Source organism: Mya arenaria, chromosome 6 (assembly GCF_026914265.1).
Source record: "Mya arenaria isolate MELC-2E11 chromosome 6, ASM2691426v1".
Classification (NCBI taxonomy): Eukaryota; Metazoa; Mollusca; class Bivalvia; order Myida; family Myidae; genus Mya; species Mya arenaria.
The window spans coordinates 68,497,307-68,514,925 of record NC_069127.1 but is presented as its reverse complement, the minus strand read 5'-3'; the positions used below and the strand labels follow the sequence as shown (position 1 = coordinate 68,514,925).

The 17,619-nt window shown below is 36.0% G+C and overlaps 1 protein-coding gene across 1 annotated transcript in view; it reads right to left on the bottom strand.

The window, feature by feature from the left end:
• Window positions 1-13,474, bottom strand: part of LOC128238756 (palmitoleoyl-protein carboxylesterase notum1-like) — a 30,365-nt gene extending 16,891 nt beyond the window's left edge. Inside the window, exons 1-3 of the mRNA XM_052954995.1 lie at window positions 12,725-13,474; window positions 3,611-3,663; window positions 2,237-2,338 (exon numbers count right to left, since the gene is read on the bottom strand). Coding sequence (XP_052810955.1) covers window positions 2,237-2,338; window positions 3,611-3,663; window positions 12,725-12,996 — 427 coding nt within the window. The 5' untranslated portion in view covers window positions 12,997-13,474. The remainder of the gene's footprint in view (window positions 1-2,236; window positions 2,339-3,610; window positions 3,664-12,724) is intronic.
• Window positions 13,475-17,619: the final 4,145 nt, after the last annotated feature.

Here is a 17,619-nt window from a genome sequence, read left to right as displayed (position 1 = left end):
ACTGATACAATTTCTTGGAACCTTCCTTATCTCGTCACAGACATATTTTTATCACACGAAGACAAACTCTCAGATCAGTAGCCAATAACAAGTACATTAACATCGGATATTAATTTACCATATACCTTTGAAGAAGAACAGCGATCCTATTTTAAGAAATGGTATATTAATCTGAACGTCTGACATCTATCGATTTTGTTTGATCTTCTGTCTACAAAGAGGACTATTTGTTCTTGGAACCAGACATTCCAGAACTTTTAACAAGTTTTCTATTAAAATCAAAGACATGGGTTTGGGAAAAGTAAGTTTTAACAGTTATCCAACTAAACATTGCTTTGAATTAGTATGATTAATATTTGTGTTGGATTAAGATCGTATTGTTTTCTTAAATCTGATTGGCCTCTCATCTTCCTAATATATTTATGATGTTGTAGATCAAAGCTTGAACCTCACTTACCTACCCGAACATAGGTAAGGCGTCATGAGTTTACCTGGCCGGTGCCCTTTGATCATTTCTTTCATGTGATCCCGATTACAATTATCACAAATACCACATCGTTTCATAACATTATCATGATGCATTTTATAATTTTCTGTTTGTTGATTAATTTACTTTTGTAATAAAATTTCCATTAATATTCCATAGCCTTAATTAATATTTACTGAACTATACTTCCGCATCAACATCAATGACAATTTACAATAACTGGTGTGTTCTCCAGAGATTCCTGATTGTTCAGACGAAATCCATTGCTTGTCAAAAGATGCATTGGATTTATATTATTTTCATTTATCATAATTGACAGTATTTTCGTTTAACGATGCATATGTTTCAATATAAACAGCAAATAACGTATACTGCATGCTATGATAGAGTCTCTAAAGTGTCTTCTAAACAAAACTGTAATCATGTTTATAATGACACAAGTTCACTTGAACATTTAATCCTTACAGCAGACAAAAATACTTCACCTCTTACAATTGACACATACTGTTTTTACGTTACAATTGACACGATTTTTTTAAGTAACAATTGACATGGAATGATTTGTATTTGAAATTTGCAGTTGACACGGAATGTTTTGTCATTACAATTGACACGGAATGTTTAATCGTAGCAATTGACACAGAATGTTTTGTCGTTACAATTGACTCGGAATGTTTTGTCGTTACAACTGATACGGAATGTTTTGTCGTTATAATTGACACGGACTGTTTTGTCGTTACAATTGACACGAAATGTTTTGTCGTTACTATTGACATGGAATGTTTTGTGGTTGCAACTGACACGGAATGTTTTAACGTTACAGTTGACACGGAATGTTTTAACGTTACAATTGACACGAAATGTTATGTCGTTACAATTGACACGGTATGTTATGTCGTTACAATTGACACGGACAGTTTTAACGTTACAATTGACACGGAATGTTTGTCGTTACAATTGACAGGGACTGTTTTCTCGTTACAATTGACACGTACTGTTTTGTCGTTACAATTGACACGGAATGTTTTAACGTTACAGTTGACACGAAATGGTTTAACGTTACAATTGACACGGAATGTTTTGTCGTTACATTTGACACGAAATGGTTTAACGTTACACTTGACACGGAATGTTCTTTTCCTTATAATTGACACAGAATGTTTTGTGATTACTCTCGACACAGAATGTTTAATCGTAGCAATTGACACAGAATGTTTTGTCGTGATGTTACAGTCAACATAGATGGTTTTGTCGTTACGATCAACACAAGAAAAGAAATAGTCGCTACAGTCGACACATAATGTTTTGTTGATACAATCGTCGCAGAATGCTTTATTCATACAATTGACAAATGATCATTTACATTACAACTGACACGGAGCGTTTTGTTTTAACAAGGGATCAATGATTGTTCTGTCCGTACAATTAGTTAATTGCTTGGTTATATGTTGTATTTTTGTAACTATTGAAGATATTGTCTTCTCTGTTATGTACGTTAGTTTAACTCTCTACATATTGTCTTCGTCAAAGCTATAGACACATATTATACCTTGTGTGAAATAAACAAAGGAGGCAGTATCAGTCAGAGATTGTGAACATAATGTTTGGATATAAATTCTATTACCATACATACTAAAAATGGAATCACCATCTCTGACGAACACTGTCACCTATGGGATCAGACGCCATGCGTCAAACAAGAAATCATATCTGACCAAAACAAATTCGAAGACGTTGCTTAAGACGTACCTGATTTTTTCTTTGGCCATCCCTTGGACGTCATAAAGTGTCGCATGTTGTCTGTACTGGCCCTCATTTGGCAGCTCACGTCATCAAAGCAGTACCAGCCCCCTGAAGTTATAGATAACGGAAAGTGTAATACATGAGTGCGCATAGGCTAATTGCTTTTTTTAAAGGGACTGTACACCAAATTGGCACCAAAAAAAGTGTTTTTCTGTAACGAATCTCAGGACAATTATCTAATAGAATATGTTTACGCTTTGATATCATAATTGTAAAAAAGTACCAAAATGTAAAAAAAAAATGTGTCGGAGACCGGGTTCTAACCCTTGTCGCCAAAATTGCAGTCCAGTGTCGTATCCACTGAGCTGCGACGGCTAGCTCTAATTGGGTGACATAATTAAGCTATAAACCTCCCTCCGTAATATCACGTGATAACACCGACTAGCAAATCACGCATAAGGAATGAATTCTACCTGGTAGACATACCCAGTAATCTTTTTTAATGGAAAAATACGAAATAACTACTAAACTTAAATAAATTGTAAACTATGTGGTACTTTTTTTTTCGCTATTTTATCATACTGAGTACAGCCCCTTTAAAATTACCAAACTACAGCTAATTGTCAATAGGAGTGTTCCAAGGCCGCAGTCAGTTCTATTTCTGAGAGATATACTATCACGCCATTGGGAGATAGTGAGTCCTTATAATGAGATAATTAGCCCAATAAAGAGGGATGTACTTTGTATCAGTTTAATTCTTAGTGTCATCGAGCATGCTTCTCTATATCTATTTATTAGATGTCTTGTTTAAACCAATGTCCGTACAATAAATCCACAGGAGACAGAACTAGTTTTATGTTTTCCTAGAGTCAAACCCCGCTTGCTCGAACTCGATTGGCTCGAGTTTCTCATTGACTCGAACTAGAAGTTAAGTACCGATTTCTTTATACTGAAGGTAAACATCCCGCTTCGCTCGAATTTTTCGAGGCTCAAGGTATTTTCGTCGGTCCCTGGGAGTTCGAGCCAACGGGGTTCGATTGTATATACCGTGTATATAGTGTATATAAAGGCTAGGAAAAAAATATAGTTTGCATCTGTCCCCTGTGGATTTATCCCATCTAATAAACAATGATAACATTGCAATATATCATGAGGAATGACATATTCAGAACATTCCCCAACAGCGTTTATGAATGAATTTTTTTCTGTAATATATATAAATGTTCTGTGACATCAATGTAATTACAAGTCACGGTGACATGGGGGTAATGGCTGTGTTTGCGCTGCACCTTTCAGCGGGGATATCCGATGAAACTTACAATATTTGCCCAACATTAAGAACCAGTTGACTTTCTGTCTCCTATGTAAGGGGGCACTCACCTTCAAGAAAAATAATCCACTTTTTGCTGCCGTAGGACTTGCGTATGAAGTACCTGAAATATATATCAAAGCTTTCTCAAGTGCTGAATTAACGATTAGGCTTGTTAATGTATAATCAAATACGAAATTAAATACTTGAATCAACGGACGATAGAGCAAATGTATTTATCGAAGGGGATTTGTGTAATCTAATACAGCATTGGCCAAACCCGTAGCTTTGATTTTATAGTTCAAAGAATGGTCTTTATTATTTCATAATTTGACAAAAATAGCCATGGGAAATGCATTATCCATAACTAAACTTTGTCTCTTTTATCCGACTGGCAAAAATAAGGGACGAAACAATATTAGTAAGGTATAAAAACTGCATCTTTGATCGGTGAAATTGCATGTTTAAATCATTCAGACTGATGATGATGTTGATGCTGCTGCTGTTACTGATGTTTTTGTTGTTGTTGTTGCTGTTGTTGTTGTTGTTGCTGCTGTTGTTGTTGTTGCTGCTGCTGCTGCTGCTGCTGCTGCTGCTGCTGATGATGATGATGATGATGATGATGATGATGATGATGATGATGATGATGATGATGATGATTATATGGTGTTGGAGGTAGTGGTGTGCTGGTGGAAATTGTGGTATATGTGTCAGAAAATGAAACAAATAATAATGATATCTTAATACACTCTTCAATTGAATAACACAGTTTAAAATTGTGGTAAGCTAAAGGTATGTGTAAAATATGACAAATGTGCTATTGTCGGTTTCGCCTGCCAGAAGAAAGGCAAAATATGAAAGAAATTTTCATCATAATTGCGACATATTTATGTAATTAATTATTACAAAGTGAAAGGTGGCTGTGCACAAAGAATGAAATATGCTGTTCTGTCATCTTGTTTGTAAGGTCTCGCATTTACTTGACAAAAGTAATGAACATTTATAGAAGTAATAAATCTTAACACTCGTATGTTTATCCGCACGGTACACGCACCTGTTAAGATGTGATCATCGTAAAGGTATCATCCAACTAAATGTAGAATATTACAATAAGCCGGTTGGACAAAGTAATTTAGAAATGTGGTCCAGTAGTGTTAGTCTTTATACTTATTTTGTTGCTGAAAATTGAAAAGTAGAATAGCAAAATCTCCTCGCTGTTTTCTTTCCTTGTATTCTAACACGTGTCGTGCAATGGTGTCCGTTGTTGTAAAGCAGTTGGGGATATACCAAATACTCTTTTTTATTCATTGTTCTAACTGTATATAGTAAATATTACATTCCGAATTCTAGTATTTAACTTCGGGAACTTCGGTAAAGGGTCGGTGGAACGGTTTGTGTCTTACAACTTGTATCTTAGAAAGTTCGTTACAGCTTATGCAGACTTGTTATCGGAATAGTGGAACCTTGTTCTACGAATAACAGCAGGAAAGCCATTTCACAAATGAAAGTAATCAAACAAATGTTTAACAGTGTTCAGTCTTTGCACTAGAGAATGAAAAGGGGGAGGGAAGCTCAACCGGCGCGCGCATCCCCTAAAATCTTCCAAGTTTGCTTTTTATTTCAATACAGGAGAAGTAATGTAAAATAAACGCCAAAAAGCATCATTTCGGTGTTTGTAGTTTCCATGGTTTTATTTTTTATATCATCGTTCTGTCACTGGCCTCAAAGATTGCTTAAATCTCATTGGATGCGGGGAGGATAAAACTGTTTCTCATAGCGGCTGTGGCGGCTCACACTGACAATTTACATTATTTACTCAATTAAGTCAGTATAAAAGTTGATATAAGGCATTTTGTTTGTTGTTAATCTTAGGAGAGTCTAAAAAGGTTAATTTAAAAAGGAGCACACACTTATAAAACACTATATAAGGGTGATTCATTCGCTATGAATTCTGAAAGACGACATGGCGCTGTAGACTAAAACCACAGATTTCCTCAACGACCTAATACTTTCTCTACGACAAAAGGCTACGACCAAAGTTTTTCTGTACGACCAAAGATTTTCTCTTCGACCAAAGATTTTCTCTACGACCAAATACTTTCTCTACGACCAAAGGCTACGACCAAAGGCTTTCTCTACGACCAAATATTTTCTCTTCGACCAAATACTTTCTCTAAGACCAAAGGCTACGTCTAAAGGCTTTCTCTACGACCATGGGCTACGACAAAAGGCTACGACCAAAGGCTTTCTCTACGACCAAAGATTTTCTCTTCGATCAAAAATTTCATCTACGACCAAATACTTTCTCTGCGACAAAAGGCTTTCTCTACGACATGATTTTCTCTTCGACCAAAGGCTTCGTCTACGACTAAAGGCTTTCTACCAAAAGCTTTCTATTAGCTAGAAAATCGTGTTATTTATCTGATAAAATCTCCCGAGTGCGAATATTTCAAATTCGTTGGTCACACACCATGATTGTTGCAGACAACTGGTAAGGATTTTTCATTTAAAAGTATATTGGTGTTCGCGTGACAGTTCTAATATCTGAAATCTTATTCGTCAAATGCCCTTTCACTTAATACGTTCACTGCCTAATTTAGATTTGTATCTTAATTTCATAAATGTTCCTTCATCTATTTCTCAATGAACAGCAAAAATGGGCAACTTTCCATCTGTTAGATTAACACAGATTAAGAGTATCATTATGTGAAATTGGCGAATTTGTCAGTCCGCTTTAGTGTACACTATAGGAATATGATTTTAATCAATGGTAGTTTGATGTTACGAACTTAAGCCTAAAAGGTTTAAAGGCCATTTGCTTTTTATAACCATAAAATTACAAATGAACAATAAACTCATTTAATTTTGTAATTATCTATTTTTACTTTTTAGAGGAAAAGGGAAGGGTACGGTACACTTTGTATTTACAAAACTTCTATGAAATATAGGGACAGGATTCGCGTGTTTGTATCCATCTATTGATACGTTTATTCTCGTCTAATTTGAAATATTAAGATTTAATTTGTTCTGAACAAAGGCTCATTTAGCTATATAAGGAGCCTTAACGAGGTTAAAATTAAAATAAACACATTCATATTTACTGAAACCCAATCTTGAATAGGAGACATTAATCCATGTATCGTCTTTGTGGAGACATGATTAAGTCCCCACCCAAGACAGAGAGCCGTTTGTAAATGAAACACCTTTCATTTGTTTCAAATAAAACTCGAAACATTATTTACATACAAGACTTTCACAAGAAAGGAGCGGTCAAAATCATACAGAAAAGGTCGCCTTGTGAATGTAATTCAAAGGCTAATAAAAGATCACTGAGGAGTCTTTGTGTTCTCTAGTGCTTGTTTACAGGGTATCAATAAGTTCACATTAATGTTAAATTAAAGTCATTCAAGGGTAAGTGTGAAAATATCAATTACTTAAGATGTTATGAGTTTCATTAAACTTCCCTACGCCCTATTTGTCTTCATGCTGTGCAAAATGTATTAAAGAAGCATGTGAATATAAAGCCTAGTAGCCAAGCAAACTCGCAAAGAGAATATAACAGCATTTAATAGATAATAACTTCATCAACTCCTTAAATATCAGACGACGATGACTGCCACCTAACCAAGTTGGTGCTGGAACCGTCCCCAGAATTTAACTGTTCGCTCGTAAACTATGATACTCCAAGCACGTCTGGGTGGATTGATGCCAAGTCAGTGTGTTGTCCTGTGTTTGTCTTGTTTGTATTTTTCTTTTATCTTTGAACCAATATACAATTGAAAATAAGAAGTAACGTATTCAATGGTCAGATACGTGATGTAACATAGTCAATGGTCAGATACATGATGTAACATAGTCTATGGTCAGATACGTGATGTAACATAGTCAATGGTCAGATACGTGATGTAACATAGTCAATGGTCAGATACGTGATGTAGCATAGCCAATGGTTAGATACGTGATGTAACACAGTCAATGGTCAGATACGTAATGTGACATAGTCAATGGTCAGATACGTGATGTGACATAGTCAATGGTCAGATACGTAATGTGACATAGTCAATGGTCAGATACGTGATGTGACATAGTCAATGGTCAGATACGTGATGTGACATAGTCAATGGTCAGATACGTGATGTAACATAGTCAATGGTCTGATACGTGATGTAACATAGTCAATGGTCAGATACGTGATGTAGCATAGTCAATGGCCAGATACGTGATGTTACTCATAGGCAATGATGAGATATGTTATGTGACATAGTCACTGGTCAGATACATGATGTAACATAGTCAATGATCAGATACGTGATGATACGTGATGTAGCATAGTCAATGGTCAGAAACGTGATGTAACATAGTCAATGGTCAGATACGTGATGTAGCATAGTCAATGGTCAGATACGTGATGTAACACAGCAATGGTCAGATACGTAATGTAACATAGTCAATGGTCAGATACGTGATGTGACATAGTCAATGGTCAGATACGTAATGTGACATAGTCAATGGTCAGATACGTGATGTGACATAGTCAATGGTCAGATACGTGATGTCACATAGTCAATGGTCAGATACGTGATGTAACATAGTCAATGGTCTGATACGTGGTGTAACATAGTCAATGGTCAGATACGTGATGTAGCATAGTCAATGGTCAGATACGTGATGTTACTCATAGGCAATGATGAGATATGTTATGTGACATAGTCACTGGTCAGATACATGATGTAACATAGTCAATGATCAGATACGTGATGATACGTGATGTAGTATAGTCTATGGTCAGAAACGTGCTGTAGCCTATGCAATGGTGAGATATCTTATATGACTTAGTCACAGGTCAGATACGTTACGTAGCATTGTCAATGATCAGAAACGTGCTGTAACATAGGCAATGATGAGATATCTTATATGACATAGTCACTGGTCAGATACGTTACGTAGCATTGCCAATGATCAGAAACGTGCTGTAGCATAGGCAATGGTCAGACAAACATCATTATTTTCATTGAAGTTCGTCTGTATGTTGCATCTGTTTAGTAACCTATATTCTGAGGGTCAGTAACTTGTCCAGATGTTGTCGCTTTTGTTGAATATCACGATATAGTGTGTCCCCCTTTAGTTCCGCCAAATGTATTTTATACAATACTATACTTATTTAACCGTATACACTACCTTTGTTGTCGGTGAACATACAAGGTATACCGCAATAAAAGGCGGTTAAAGTAAACGTTTGGCAAATGTGTTCTTTTTAATCTGTTTAAACTAAAGTCTGTTTTATTTTGGCGCCAATTTACAGCCGATTAGGAACCGTCAAAGTGCCGACAAACAAGGCTCATTTTATTTAAATCTGTTTGTAATAGAAAAGTGGATTTACTATAATTAATATATCCGCTAATATAACACACCCATTGCATTTCGTGCTGTAAGATATTGACACATTATAAATCAAAGGCGACAACTTTGCGGTTTCTTCCTGGGAAAGAAGCCATCAATAATACCTAATAAATAAACTAGAACCACCCATTCCCTTTCAATTGATAAAAAAATAAGAAATGGTTATAATTTTTGTTTTTGGTCTTCTAAACCATTAAATCGGCAGGTCAGGCGCTACATTTGTATAATGCTGTCGCAACACGAGATGTGGCAATACCATTTGTATTTTTGTTTTGATCTGAAATATACGATGGAGCCCAACCGCCATGTTTTTGTTTAATGGCGTTAGGTATAAACTGTTTAGTAAGTTAAGTCACAACTAGTTCATTTTACACCAATGTCGCAACATTGTTGAACCATACACGTTGGCACGATGTTTCGCGAGTGTGGTTTTATGTTGTGAGACCGGGGTATCCGAATGAAACTCACTTGTCCGGCTACGTGACCACAAACTAAACTCCCATGCGCCAAGACCGGAAATCGAACCCGTGCCTTGGTGAGAAGCGAGTGCGCTAACCACTGCACTAACTGGACAACTGTCAACTCCACAAAACCAATCCACAGGAGACATACGCTAGTGGGGGTGGGGGTGGGTGGTAAGCTAATAATAACCATTCGGTGCGCCGATCTAATAAAACATAATCATGGTTGTTTGGCTATTTGTTATTATTATTAAAGACAACAAATACACGCTTAAAATATCATTTGTGGATTTATGAAAACTAGAAAACTATCCATTCCGCGCACACATTTTGATACATTGATAGGATTATATTTATAAAGAGAAACACGCGAAATCTTAACGTTATAATTCTCAAGGGAATCTCTTGTTTTTTATATCTTTCTTTATATAATTAAATCGCATCTTTTCGTAGCTTCGAAAAAAATCGACGAAGATGTTTTATTTGTCGAAGGTATATACGGACTAAACGATATTTCATTTGATTCATGAAAACATCTGGAACCAGCCATATTTGTGCAGACAAGTAAAATGTGTTTGATCTTTTGTCACGAGGATTAATATATCTCTTCAGATCTAATTTAGTATTAAACAAATTACCTTTCTTGTCTTTAATTTGTTACAAAGCAACAAATGTTATCCACTGGCCATAGAATTAGAGAAGTGTTTGATGTAAAATTATTAGCAGCAATCCTTTGGGGATACAGTGAAGTCAGCCCAATAGAATACAGTTAATGAGAAGGCTAGGACCCTGGTATATGGTGGATCAATTCTTTAAATTAGTGCCCGCTTATTATTTGACTGTGATCTGAAATTTACGAGATTTGAGTGAATACTGTAAAGCGTGCAACTCTGTGGCATAGATAAAACAGCAATCTAGCGCATGTCATTTAAAATCTTTGAAGAAAGCTCGGGTTAAATATTTTCTTTGACCTTACGGGCCTGACGATATTAGTTATTTATTATCTGTACCCAGAACACATCCGCTGTTGACCCTTGCTAACATCAATGTAAATAGAAGAGTTAAAAGGTCTAGCTTGTTCTTACCTTTACTTCAAAAAGTAAACACCCCTTTGATGTTAAGATTAGATAAATAGTTTCCAATCTTTAATGATATAGCGTTAAATGAATAAAAGGAAAACGAGTGAGCACAAAACGCGGGGTTAATGGTACTTCTATATTCATTTGATGTTGTTACTAAATGATGTGTCTTTTCCTAATGCGTTTCAGAGCCACTTCAGATTCTTCGCGTTCTGCATCATTAATGGACCGTAGCCATTCTAGCCACATCAACGTCTCAGGGCATGCGCTCGGATTAAACCATCTTCAAGTACAAGACTTATAGCAAAAAAGCAGCTACCAATTTACCCCCACCCCACCCCAACTTCAATATTAAAGCCACAATATGGCGCTGGGGCAGGTTTTCATGGTAGATAGATTGTGCGCCAATTCCGGTTTAGCTGTACGTAAAATGTGTATAAAATCGAACCCCGTTGGCTCGAACTTTCAGGGACTGGTCAAACTACTTCGAGTCTAAGGAAATACGCGTGGCCAAGCGGGAAAGCTTAAACTCGTCAAAAAACGGTCCTTTACATCAAGGTCGAGCCAACCAGGAAATCGAGCCAAGCGAGTTCGAGCCAACGGGGTTCGACTGTACATTTAATACAAGATTTAGTAAACTAGTATACTTTTCGGTTCCAGATATATTTTTTATCATTTTAAGTTTTACCTCCATTTAATACTATTAACTTTTGTTTGAGTCCAAGGTATTTTTTACCTCAACATGTTTAGTAGCAAAGAACTTAAACAGTATAATGTACTAATTGTGCTAAATATAAATATAGTTATTGTTATATATGTGGTTCTTCGATGCTCAATCAAGTTATATGTGTATCAATAGTTATTTCATTTGGTCCATGTTGTTTATCATTGTAATATTTTCAGCATATAAATCATAATAGCAAAACGTATACACTGTTGCCATATTTAACCACGGCATAAACATTCGTCAACTAGCCTAGCTAAATATCAAACCAGAGGAGACAAAAAGTTTACTAGACAACACAAAATGGTTTGGTTATGGTTATATTCATTTAAAAAACAGGTTAAGCTTTTTTATTTCATTTTGTTTATAAGGCATTATGTAATAACGTTTTCTTCACCATCGGAAAATGTTGTTAAAGTAATTTTCTGTATAAAGCTTTGAATGGTTTAAACTACATATTAAAACACATATCAATATGTCAATATCAAACATTAGGAGAGAACTAGTAGTATAAGAAATATCCTTGACAAGTATCAACCAGTTAGCTAGTCTACCCAGCCCTCCTAAATATCACACTAAAGGAGACAAATAAATAAACTGTTACACTCCAGACAATCCCGCTATAAATAATTCCTAATCTGATTTCAAAGCAATACGAGAGAAGTCAGTAATTCGTGCCCACAAAAAAGCAATATCGTTTTCCTAAGAATGTTGTTGCACAATTCCGGCCGTAAGTAAATACCTATCATCTCCTAAATCCTGCTGCGAGACTGTAGCTTCCGCTGCCAAACAGCAACTGCAGGTAGTATAAACTATACTACCTTTTCCAATCGCAACACTTCGGCCAACTTCCATCTTCCATCGAAAACAACATCGGATGTATATGGACAGTTTACAATGTCAGAATGCTTTACATTTAACTACGCTGCAAGTAGATCGCGTGGTAATTTAGAAATATCGCAGTTAAACCTTTACTTTACTCGTTGGATTCTTGATTATTTATGTAATAAACCACTTCACTGGCAATCAATTTAAACTTTGTAATACAACATATTCGTTTAAACACTAAATCTTTTTAATAAAATTATCTACAAGTTCATAAACTACTTCTACTTATGTACCGGCATACATCCGATATACATTTTCGATGGAGAATGGACAAGGTCTTCCAAATGTACCTCTTCAAGAAAGGTGTTCAAGTCACATACGACATTGCTGTTAATGAGCGATAAATGACCATTTACTAAAATATAAAAAAAAAATATAAAAATAAAACAACTGGCTAGTGATTCTTGCTTCTTTGGTAATTGAACATCGACCATCTGATATACTTATGTTTGAAAACCTTACACTTACCATAGCCCTGAATTAATTTCACACAGACACCTGATTTTTTTTAATACGATAAGCAAAAAGTGTGCACAAACAATGATCTGCTAATAGCAGTGATTCGAATTCAAATCCGTCTAATGCAACCTGTTACGCACTTGGATAATTATATGACTTTTAGAAAAGACGTACCCTGCTGGAGACCCATCATTGCACGTGATGGAGTCGTTTGTAAGAAACTTCCGTCGTAACTTAGGGACGTCCCTGACCCCACAATCGTGCGAGTTCTGTGCAATCTGCTTCAGGGCCTTGATAAGGCTGTCAGTCTGTCCAAGTCTTTCCAGCTTATCAAAGTCCAGATTTATGTCATTTGAACTCCTGTGATCGTTAATTGAATACGATGACACCATGACTACTGTTACACATGCCGCGTGTATCCATAGCAACGAAACACAAAACGGCATCTTCTTTACGTGATTATTTCCTCTTCCAGAAAGTTCAGAGTCATTTTGAAATTATTACAAACTCCGGTCATCATCAACTTACATTGTGCTGTCTAATATAACGATGTAATGGTATATTCGTTTCGTCACCTTTTATACACCATTTAGTTTAGTTTTAAGAACCATCTATAAACTGTCTTGCAAACACAACATGATACATTAAAATATCCTAATATGATAAATTATGTTGTTCGTTAATTTTCTTTCATGTATATCAAATAGGCTTAAGTTTATATTTTAATTTATTATTCTGACACCATCAAATTTATTCTTCACTTTAGTTGTCTCTCTCCAAAAACGTTTTGTATATCATCTAAATCCTGTAAAACCGCCAAAAATACAAATGCCGTCTTACATTAAGCACCGCCCTTCTTTAAATGAACAACTTAAACCCATATTTTACACAATTCTGATTTGATAGTTTAAAGCGCCCGTTCCCACGTACGGCTTTACTATGAGGTCCACTCGAGTAATTATGAATGATAAACAGAGAGCGTATTTTATACACACGAGCCGCCTCGAACATCAAAGAGAAGTCTACCTGTTGCACAGAGATTAAAGGTGTTCTCAGATGGCAATCACACGGCGAGTGGTATGTGTACAGTGTACACCTAGTACTCTAGTTTGACGTTGCCTTCCCGTTCATCGATGTGACCATTAGCTTTAAACGAGGGAATTCTTAAAGTTCCTATCTTCTTTTTTATTAAAAGTCAGTTAGAACGGTTTTGCTGTTAACCCTGGATTAGCTCTACTTTTCTCACCTACCCAATCAATCACTATTAAATTAGCTGATCTTAACTTCTTACTGGCTAGAAAGAAAAAAAGCATTTTAATTTCTCCAGAACTACGGATCACTGATAACACTTTCGACCAATTATTTGCAATCAATCTGTTTTCGTTTCTGTCTTTGATGGAACGCAGATATTTTCAAAAGTGATCGATCGCTGAGAAGGTTTTCTCTCTTGAGTGAAGTCGTTTAAACTTATTTCTGATATATTTTAAGCAAAATTGCCTGTACAAAATAATTTATAAAATGATCAATACCTTTAGTCTCACTGTCATTCTGATATATTTTAAGCATATTTTCCTGTCCAAAATTATTCATAAAATCATCAATAAATTAGTATAGTTTCACTGTCAATATAACAGTATATAATAAAAATCGTTCACTTAAGAGTTATTTGGTTTCTCTGTTTCCTCTGATGGGGAAAAACAGACTATCAAAGTTGGAAAATAAAGGGATGCAAGAATGTACAGATAGCAAGTTAAGTCGATTTACGTTTCGTATCATCAAAGTAAAACGTGTTTGATCACGGACGGTCTTGTCAAATCCACACGAGTTTTGCTGGCACAAGGTTTTCAGATGGTTACAGATAGAGGAAGAACAGTTTTCTCACTTTTCTCTATTGTTAACCAACATCAAAGGCGGGAGAGGCCCGACACTGGAGTCTCCGCTGATATAGTCGCGGATTGCCTCTTAGATCTTGCACCAAGAAGGCTTCACATTTAGTAACTTCTGTCGATTTCGTTCCTCGCATCGTTAACACGCTCATGAAAGGAACGCACAGTATGTAAAGAATACAACTAAAATTAAGTTAACGAGCTGTTTTTATTCTCCATCTTGTTTGCTGTTAACTGGTAGGAGGCGGGAGGGTTTAGTAAATTGACTAAAGGCATTGCGATGTTTTGGTTAACGCGTTTTACCATTTGTTTCACCGCGAGTTTCAGAGTGTATTGTTCCGACGATAAACCCGCGAAACCTAGTGTGACAATCAACGCCTTGCCTTGCATCGTCTTACACAACTGCCGGTTAAACGCGACAAATTCCGATACGAGGGAAAGTTTTCAGAAAGAATGTGCCATTAACCGCACAAGCTACGTTATGACTAATCTATCAGATTATGTTTGTTTTGCTATTATTAATCACATGGAAAAGAAGTAGTGTTTACTCTCATGTCTCAGCCAATGGCATTGCTGTACGGATTCTTGTAAAATCAGAAAACGAAATAAACAGTATAGAGATAAACGTGTCGACACAAATGTCGTTGACAATCTTCCTTTAAAAGAAAAGGAAACTAAAAAAGTTACTGCTATAACTGCCGCTGCCCTTTTTATGTTGCTGTTGCTGCTGCTGCTGTTGCTACTACTGCTACTGCAACTTCTACTCTTACCACTACCACCACCACCACCACCACCACCACCACCACTACTATATCATCGCACAAGAAGTATCGCTTTTATCTCACTGTTTTTTACAACTGTGTTATTGTAGAAATTGGGATTTTAAGTCTCTTCTATGTATGTGATTATGGCGTATAAAACACTTTAAAGGGACTCGCTCATGTTTTAGGTCCAATTATTTTCCCGGTTTGGGTCCAATTATTTTCCCGGTTATGCACCTAAACACAATTCTAATATAATTAATTTACTCTTTGATACCGAAATTGTAGAACGAAATACACTTTAAGTATTCAGAAATATTATGGTGTTAGTGGGTTGCGAACCCACACCGGTAAAGGCAGGGAAATATTAGAAACTGACAGCAAAACCTCACACCCACAATAACTCATACACAAACATAAGGATAACTTAACATTTAACCCTTTTGTTGATAATATTTGAGCATACATCAACATTTGTCGAAGGGTTCCAGCCGCCAGTATCTTAGTTTTAACACTCCTAATGTTTTGCCATACTTTATTACGTCATACAAAAAGTGCATTTTACAAAAAACATGAGCCAGTCCCTTTAAGGAGGGATGGTGTGACGGCGGGGTCATTCCTTAATGTTGTAAACCCTCATACATACTAAGAACTCGAACTTTAATGTATGGAGCAATCATGTTAGAGGAATCTAAATTTACCTAAAGCTTAGTACTTTAACTTCAGTTAGACTACAACCTACATTTTCAGCCGATGAAATTGCAGATAGGCACTCATTATGTACTTTGCTTAATAATTAAGAAATTCCACTTTCGCGGGTAAATAAAAGTCCGCCTACTGCCACTCACCCTAAACACACTCCCTGTGTCAGATTTACAATGTTTACAATGTGTCCTGAAGTTATATCTTAATGATAAGGAAGGGATCGTTCGCTATGCTCACTCCGCCCATACTTAATTATTAAGATATTACTTCATGCCATCTAACTAATACGAAATGATTTAAAAATCGAAATGTACACGACACGTGTGTTGACGTGTACTAGTATGTGGCTAGTGCAGACATCATATTTAAAGTAAACTAATACCGGGCGCTTTTATAATTATGCTTTTCAATACTCATACATTAAACATTTAATTACCATACATAATCACGATATAGTTCGACTTTAATATGCAAAGATGTATCAAATACTTAGGCACAACACTGGCATCGTCTCTGTTAGTTCATCCAAATAACACGATGCACACACCACATGATTATATTTCATAATCTGTTAAACAGGCCGGACGGTTTGTGTTCTTCGCTATTCATTATTTCCCAAAAATGGCCAATGTCACAAGACCGGTAGCAGGATGACCTCATACGGGTGAGGTATGTGTTTATATGTGTCATGCATCCACGCTTTAAAAACGTCTCGGCTGAAAAATGTCCAAAGTATACATCGATATTCAAGTTCCATATTCCGTTCTGGTGTACGTTATAACTAAATGCCAAGTACCCGGATGTGGTCCAGGATGTACTTTATTATTTAAGATCGAAGGTGCTGCAGGCTGGTATTTTGTAAGTAAGAGCAATACACATAATTTATAGTGGTAATACTTGGAATTAAGTCCAATCAATCATTCTGCCTGCTGGACTAGAACTGCTTATTTCCGGTCTGATGCAACATGGATTCCATGAAAGATAACGGTTCTGAACTCCAAAGTGAGTGAATTAGAGGAAATGTGTCATACCATTCTTGCTGTTAAAATCATCTGCCTTTTAACTGAATTGTAATGAACTGTGTGGTTGTCATAGACGTGGAACGCCAGAAATTGCATTTTTTTCTAATCTGAATGTTGCCTATTAACATTGAAATGTGATAGGAAATAAATTATTACTGGGTAGCCTTTTAACCACGTGATCGATATGTATGTGCCCTTCCTCGTATGAAAATGTTTTTTTCTGTTCATAAAATTATTTTATTATTGACGTATCTTCTTCAGTCAATGTTCCTCAGACTGATAAAAAATATGATAGTATATTACAACAGATATTTATAATCAATTTTAAAGGGACTACGTAGACACCAGATGGTCCCAAAATCGGCAAACACAGTTGTTCCTCAAATCAAGCCTAGAAATATCCAGAGGCGATAATTACGTGGTACATTGTTTTGATACCAAGCACTAAAATATGGCAGGGCCCAGTGAAACGGTATGAATTTTGGTTAAGTTTCTCTACATAATTAAACAATTAAATTTCGTAACATCGACCATGTTCCAGCGCCCAATTTTCCCTGTAATTTGGTACCTTCATTTTGTTAGATAGTTTTGTAGTTTATTTGGAATGCGTGTCACAAGTTTTTAATCGAGGCGGAATGTACTTCGGAAATCTTTGAACCAAGCATGTCCATTTTCTAAATTTCGTCCTTTATATA